General features: G+C 38.9%; 1 protein-coding gene across 1 annotated transcript; it reads left to right on the forward strand.

The window, feature by feature from the left end:
- The first annotated feature begins 987 nt into the window (after nt 1-987).
- LOC129780271 (AN1-type zinc finger protein 5-like) lies at nt 988-1,428 on the forward strand. The gene has a single exon (XM_055788344.1). The coding sequence runs from the start codon at nt 988-990 to the stop codon at nt 1,426-1,428; it is 441 nt and encodes a 146-aa protein (XP_055644319.1).
- Nucleotides 1,429-8,503: the final 7,075 nt, after the last annotated feature.

The following is an 8,503-nucleotide window of genomic DNA, read 5'->3' on the forward strand; positions in this document are numbered from 1 at the left end:
AAGATATATATTTATGAAGCTAATCATCGAACAATTGAAAAATGTCGAGCAATATATATGTGAACATCCCGCGTTCCGATTGGCATATGATGCAGAAAACAGATCTAAACTTTATGCACAGATATTATTTGGTTGATATTTTTAATAAATTAGTTCAATATGCTTTTAAGCTTTCTACTTTGGCACCTATTTGATTGAAAACATAAAAAAACATCGAATAAAATGCTTCTCAAATGAAGCGAATAAGAATCAAACTTCGGACACTATTTGTAAAAAAAAAAAAAAATTTCGAACATTTTATTTTACACTTGATAACTACTGTATTTTACGTCTATTTATTGATGAGAATATGTTGTCAAGTCTACTCTCTTAATCAACCGTAATGTTTTTAAATTGGTAAGTTTTTTGTATGAATAAAAAAAACTAGAAATAAACGATTCAAAGAACTTTAGCTATAGGGTTCGGAGGTATCACTTCTTTCTGGAAAATGGGTTTCTTGCCCAACATAGTTTGAGAATTCCTGCATTAGACTATCTACACTTTCTGAGAATGCGCGGCCCCACGCGCGATTTAGTATCCGCACCATGGGTCCACTCGAGCTTGCGCAGTTGTAGCGATTAGAACTGCACGGGAAACAGTTGGTTTAACTAAAATGAGATATCTAGTAAATCTTTCCAAACTCCCTATTTCTTGAATATGCCTTTAAAATACACCGAAGACAATAAGTTTTGGGTAAGAATATTGCGATGGGTCACAGGTAACATTGCATCCATTTGCTTAGCATTTGCTCCAAGGACAGGTAACATAATGATCGAATTGATCGATCTTAGGTATGATTATGTTAATAGTTACCCCGAAGGATGTATAAATTAGGTGTTCGGGAATACAGTTCATTAGTACGAACCAAACAACTCTACAACTACGACAATCACAGCGATTTCAAAAGTTTTTTTTTTTTCAAATTAAAAGCAATATCAAGTACGAAAAATGGAACACAGCTCGAACCAATTGTGTAGCACCGGTTGTGGATTCTTCGGAAATCCAGTGCAGGACGGTCTCTGTTCGAAGTGTTATAGAAGCGCAAACCCGACAAAAATCATGGACCAATCACCTGGCAACAAGCGGGAGCAGATCACGTCGCAAATGAAGTCGCCCAAGAGAATCTACGCCGAATCGGGACCCAAAGTCGAAGTCGAAATCAAGCAGGGACAGCGGTTTGATGAAGGGAAGAAGCGGAGCAACCGCTGTATGGTTTGTCGCAAGAAGATTGGACTGATCGCCTGCCAATGCCGGTGCGGGGGTCTATTCTGCGGCATCCATCGGTACAGTGATAAACATGGCTGTACATACGATTATCGAGGGGCCGGTGCTGACGAGATTCGAAACAGCAATCCACTAGTAAATGGGGAGAAAATTCAGAAAATTTAAAATTTTGGCGTACAATAAAATCAATCATTTAGAAGTATGCTGTGTTTGTTTCTTATTCTCTTAAGGTAGCCGTACACTGTTTGTCCGGAGGTCAAATATTTGACCACAACAGCGGTAAACAATGTCAACAACAACATCGAACATGGAAAATATTCGACAAATACCTTAAAATATTTAAGGTAACCTAACCATGTACCGACAGGTTCGAAGAACAGACCAAAAAATGTTTTAGGCATCCAATAAGGGAATATTTGCTTGTCATATTTTGTGTAGAATATATTTGATAAGTACACGTTGATTAAATTTTATCTGTCAAATATTTGGTTTCGGTCTAACAGTGTATGAGCACCCTTACTCTAATTCCAACAGCGATGTCTTTCAATCTGTACAGGATCAGTTTACCAGCTCTTCTATTCAGTCTCCGCAAGTATAATCGCTTAAATACGTCGATTGTTTGAGGTTCTTTGCATTTCATTAGTGAAGCCACCTGTCGCGATCGATTGTGTCACATTTACCCAAAGGGCAGTTACTCGAGCGACAGCTTCCCGAAAGACATTCACCAGAATTCCAATCAACCCGAATTCAATATCTACTGGAATGCAACATATATCCGAATGCAAAATTCACACGAAAGCGACATTTACCAGAATGCAACATTAACCCGAGTGTAACATTTACCCGAATGTATTGGGTTGGGGAATAAGTGCATAGTGTTTTCATATTTATAATATTTTTCAACGATTTATTTGCTGTTCATTAGATATAACTCTTTCTGCTCTACAAAACTTTATTACAGTGCGGACTCGATTATATACAGTTCTCGATTTCTTTTCACTGTATATAATCGAATCCTGTATATAATCAAGTCAAAAAAAAATTTTTGTTATTTGTTTTTATACCCATATTTTTTGTTTTTTGATTATAAAAGAAGAATTAAATTTTTGATTCATCCCCTTCAAGTTATAAAATACTCTTCTCATGTGAAAAATCCTAATTATTTCAGGAGATGATAGAGGATCATATTTGATGGTTAAAAATCCTTCTACGCATATGTTCGAATTTCAACAATTACAGAATCATTGAACTTTTTCTCTGTTTCGGGCCCTGTTTGCTTTAAACTGGCTCTAATTCAAAAATTATGCTATGTAGGACAATTCTGTTGCTTTCATTCGGAAGATAAGAAAATTCTATACAGGTTACAGTTATGAAACTTCCAAATTAGTGTCCTTAAAAATCATTCTAGAAGTGAAAAACTTCAAAGTTTGTGGTTTTTAAAGTCTTTTTTCTTAATTGTATCCAAAAAATACATAATAAACATGAATATTTTTATCAACCAAATTGAAACTATCTAACCGCTCTGACCCCCAACTTCTATCTTTTCTAATTTCGCTGTAATATCGTTTTACACAATTCCTGGTGAATCTTCAACTAAAATCTACCAAAATCACGATGTTTACTTCACTGTACTCGCAATAGCCAATTAACTTTCACTTTAACGTTGATCTATTTAATTTTCTCTTGAAATAAGTCATATTTGAAGCATAAAAAAAAATTATATTGATGTCTATTTTCTTTTTTCTTCCTTCAAATTGATACGTGTCGTAGAAATAGGTACCGTTCTGAATCATAATTCGTACAACATCATATTTCGGACACTTTGTTCTAATATCTTGAAATGCTTAATGCACTGATGATACAACTATCAAAATAATATCACAATTGCTTCTTTAGAGTAATCCCTTGGTTTTACTATCATTTCACATGAGAACTACATTTGAATTATAACATAATCGGCAGAAATTTTACAACACTGCTCATTATCGTTTATGTTTGACGTTTGTTTAGCGTGAGCACGTAGAATTTACCCGTTTATAAATATTTAAATTTCTCCCGTGTTTCATCAGTTTTCATCATCGTTAAAGATTTACTGTGATTGCTTGGTAAGTGTTTCGCAGTTGACTATAAAATATAATCAAGTGTAATGTAATTTTCGTCCAAAAAATTACAAAATAATGTGTCCGAAATTTGAATTCAATCCGTCCGAAATATGATTTTGTGTCCGAAGTTTGATTCCTATTTGCTTCATTTGAAAAGCATTTTATTCGATGATTTTTTTTATGTTTTCAATCAAATAGGTACCAAAGTAGAAAGCTTAAAAGCAAAAGCTTTTATTAAAAATATCAACCAAATAATACCTGTGCATAAAGTTGGAATCTGTTTTCTGCATCATATGCCTTAAGCGTCCGAAATATGATTCAGAACGGTATATAAGAAACGCCCGTAAACCTAGTGTTAAATCCAATTCAAATATTTAGAACGGAAAAAAAATTAACACGAGGGAACAGCTCAGGATTAAGATCAGAGAGGTGTTTTTTTCGTTTTTGAGTTATGATTTTTCAAAGTTAACCGATAGTTTGAAATATAAATTTTTTATCCTTTTTCCTTTTCTCGAAACTTCATAGCTTTTGAACTGCTGTACCGATTCAGATGTTCGATGTATACATACAGCAATTCCATGCTAAACCTATATTGTGGTTCTCAGATTTTCGCGAAAAGTGGTAGTTTTTTTTCTTTTTCGAAAAAAAGCAGACCCGCTTTTTTTAAAAATTAACCACTGGTCCGTAAATTAATTTTTTTGCCCTTTTCTCCACCACGAAGATTAATAAATTTGGGACTACTGGGCCGATTCAGATGATTATACCAAATTAAAGCAAATGCGATAGTTTTCTTAATTTCTTAATTAAGTTTCGATAATAAACTTGCGAAAAAAGAAGATTTTTTTTTTCCTAATTCCTAATGGTATTTGTTTTTTTTTTATAGTTTACTCGGTCAAAGATAGAGGGGTTTTATTGTTTTATATCTTTTCGCCTCTCTGCTTTTTGGATATACCATGTAAAGTCTCAGCTATCTAGGAAAAATGTGAAAAAATACAACTCTAATCACAGCCATGTAAATAATAAAAACAAATACATACAATAATTACGAAAACAAAATCCATTTTTTTAAATGTAATTTTTTTTCAAAGAAGACTAGCTAATCGTCTTTAATCTGATAAGTCGATCATTTGAATCGGCTCAATAGTTTTTTTTTATTATTTATTAGAGAGGTTTTCAGCCTTCTGGGCTGGTTCATCTCTGTAGCGGCAGTTCAATTTTACTTAATTTGTTTTAACATCAAATAATTGACCATTTAGCAAAAAGTATTGTTACATTCAATTGGCATTTTTTCCGGTGTCTCAATGCTGTCTATTCCGGTTATAATTGTGCTTCGAGATACGGTAGTTCGGCCCGGAGGTCCTCTTTCCATGACCCCAGGCCAAAGAGGGGACGTCCGCGCTGTCCGGAGACTGCAGGGGTTCTCTTTATCGCGAAGGGGAAGGCACTATGATCTCCGAATCGAAACGAGACATCCACAAAACATTACATTTACTGGAGACGACCACGTAGGTGGATGAAGAATGGCATGAATTCATCGCATGGTCTTTCAGGAGACGGGCGTTACCGTACTTGTGCTTCCCGGTTTCTCCGTTTTTGGAATCTGCTTTCCCCCAGCGCTGAGAGATGTTCGTCAGTACCGGTGAGGGAGCTTCGTCCGCACCGACGTTTTCCCGGCTACCAGGTACTATCACATAAATCCGATTGTATTTTCCGTAAGATCGATAGAACGGCAAACTATCATCGGCAGCATACAGTAACAGCAAAAACACAACCGATCGCTATCGCTGTTGTTATTTCACTGGCGGTTCAAGTTCAATGAGGTAATTCTTGGGAAATGAAAATTTTCCTTTGATTTTTCGGGCCACCCTAAAATGGAAATGGGCGCCCTAATGAAAAAATATAAAATACGCGTCTAATATTTTGCGATAAAACTACCAATTTTCACTGAAATCTGAGAACTCCTATATTGGTTTGGCATGGAATGGCTATATGCTTACAAAAAGTACTGCTTCAGCAGATACGGGATTTGATTCGATACCTTTGTAAAAATTTAAATTGTGTTCAAATATAAACTATCGAAAAATGGAAACCTCACAAAGCTCATGCTTTAAAGAAAATAACACCTTATGTGTTTGCCTTTCGGAAAGCGAAATCATTTATAAGCGAATACTGGTTGGAAATTTTATAACTTTTTCATAATGTCACACCTTACTTGTATGAGTTGTTTATAGGAATGCACAGCTGAAGTTTACACAAAGGTGACTCTGGCCGTAAAAGTGTTGAGATCATGAACTAGGAGTGCAGGGTCTATATATTTAATGCAGTTGATTTCATTCCTTATGACACATTTGTGGTTATCACATTTCACACCGATCACAATGAATTGCTTCAAAGAAACCCCCCCGGAGATGCCCCGCGAAACGACGTCCAACCAATCAATTAGCTGCGCTGCACACCCATCAAAAAACGATTTGCAAACTGTTTGCCGAGATGTGACAACACGAAAAGGCGGATCGTCTAAATTACTTGTGGCAATATTCGCCGGGATGTTAATTTCGGATATTTGTTTGTGTTGTCACCTCAGTGCGCTCACTCCGCCCTCTTGGAATGTGTGTGGCGCAATCTGATCGGGTCCATTCGAACCCGAAGCACTGTCAGGACATTCATACAAACGAAAAACAGCGCGACTAGATCCTTTTGCCGAACGGGAGTTATACCTCTTGGACAGAACTTTACAGGGATGGTCGACTTTTTTGCTCGGGACTGGCATCTTCAAAAGAATTGCTTCTTTCCATTTTTGCCACAACTGAGCATCCCGAAGGCAGCCTGGCATAACCATCGACCGCAACAGCAGCGGCCACGGCGGTAGTACACAAGTGAACTGGAAGAAAACAAGGATACACATCTAAACGATTCATGAGCGTCGTTGGGACACATGGAGCCACCAGCAAACACAGAGCGCTCAGATACTACAAATGGGGACCCAAAACCAAAACACCAAAACACGGCCATCAGGAGGAGGACACAGAAAGACTGTTTGGCTCGCAAACATATTGAGCATCAGCACTCCTTGCTCCTTGCGGAATCACCGGAGTTTTCCCGGATGGGGGAGCGGAGGGGGCGGATGGATCCGAGCAAACTTTTCACTCCTCGTGACACTCGTGGTGAATGTGAGTGAGTGAATGAGTGAGTGAGTCAATGGAATGTGTTTGCAGGGAAAATATTTGCCACAAAATGGTATGTCTATATGATGACGGTAAATAATTTGCCTTTGGAGGAAGTGCTCTCTTTCGCTCTTCGATCCGGTTTACATAAGTTTTGTGTCAATTGTGTATTGGGCGCAAAGAGAAGGAATGAACTAAACAAAAAAAATCAGATGCGTGTCTGTGTCTGCATGCGGAAACACCTCGTGTATGAAGGGGGTGGATTTTTGCTGCTATTATTGGATTCATAATTGTTTTGACTCAAAATTGCTCCAGATTGTCAAGCACTTTGCATGCGAAGCCTCTATAGATCAATATAATGAACGGACATATTTTCATTATCCCCACTCACGACACACGATGATTGACTTCAATTACCATCCACCATTACAGGTCACAAATTAACAACAGCAAAAGCCACTCTCGTTCCGGCAATTGTCGATGCATAACCCATCGCATGTGGGAACAACGCATAAAAGGGTCCGCCGACGTCAAGTGCAATCGCTGGATTCGATGAAGGCCTACTCCCAACTTCCTCTTGAGACCGCTCGGGATAATGATAAACCATATGGTTAGTTTTTAAACCTGTCAGCAAGCACCGTGGCGGCGATAAACGGCCTGATTTTTTTACGTGCCCAAAACCTGCTGTGCTGCACTTGCTGTGGGTTGTTTTTTTTGCGAATCGAACGACTTCACCGGAAGCATGAAATATGGTGGACTACATTTTGTTTAACAAAGACCCTTCCAGTGGGCTCAATCGGGGAATTTTCCGTGAGCCCAACTTCCAACAGAAGCCAGCGGCGGTGATAGCGATCGCGTGGGATAAGGTGCGTGGGAGGCGAATGCGAGGGGGTAAAAAAGCTGCTTGCAGCACATGAGTACTGCCGCCGCTAGTTGGAAGGGAAAAATTTGAACAGGTGCTCTAGTTTATAAATAGTCAATTGAGCAAATATTTGAGTTTTAGTATTTGAAAAGTTTCTGCTTTTCCACACGATTTCTCCGCTGCTGCTGGTGGCACGGCTGGTGCACACGGATCTAATGCGTTTCAGCCGGGAGCTATTTGGGATTGTTGGTAAGTTTCGTATGCCAGTAGATCTTCATTATGCTCATGCACCTAGCCACTAGATCACAAGTCAGGATGACCGAAACGGAGCAAATTCATCACAATCAGCATCAGTCACCACATACCGCACATTCATAACACCGCCGCTGCAGCATTCGCTGCGAATTGTGCATAGAGGCAATCATGCCACTTGTGTCGGCTCCTGGCTCCCTCCAGCCAGAGGAGGAAGAGGTGGAGGATGAAGACGGATTACTGTCATTATTATTTTATTGCCCCTGCAGTGTTACACATGGCGAGAGCTCGTATATATGCGAGTTGTCGTCGCTGCCACGAAACATCCTTTATCTCCGTTTATGCTGCTGAGCCAGAAACCATCCCTTGTTTCAGTTTCAAACGATGGGAGGAGTGCTTGCGGCGCAATCATGCCGAGATTTTTGTTTAGAACCGTGAAGCGGGGATGCAAGGGGGATACCCGAGGCAATTCCCGCGTACAAATGAAGACAAATCGTTGCGAGAGCGGATGATGATAACTTTCGCTGGAAGCTGGTGAGTTATAGGGTTACCAGGACGAATACCTGCGTCCAGTTGCAATTGTTGAGTGATTTATAATTTCACTCATTCAGCAGCAGCTAAATTTGAAAGCAACATTGCTAATTGCGTGAATTTGTGCATACCAAATTATCTAACGGGTATTTCAATAGGGACGCTACAAAAGTAGACCGATAGGGACAGCAAACGATGCCATATTTTTCCCGCTCTATTTATTAAAATTTACTACCGAAATTCGGAGTCAATGGCCTCAACTTTAAGAGCGCTACGTCCAATTTATGGTCGTCACAATCGTCCTGCCAGATCAACAATTGAGCGTCTAG

This window comes from Toxorhynchites rutilus, chromosome 1 (assembly GCF_029784135.1).
Source record: "Toxorhynchites rutilus septentrionalis strain SRP chromosome 1, ASM2978413v1, whole genome shotgun sequence".
Classification (NCBI taxonomy): Eukaryota; Metazoa; Arthropoda; class Insecta; order Diptera; family Culicidae; genus Toxorhynchites; species Toxorhynchites rutilus.

Coding starts and splice junctions, on each gene's coding strand:
- LOC129780271 (XM_055788344.1), top strand. CDS start 988: ATGGAACACAGCTCGAACCAATTGTGTAGCACCGGTTGTGGATTCTTC.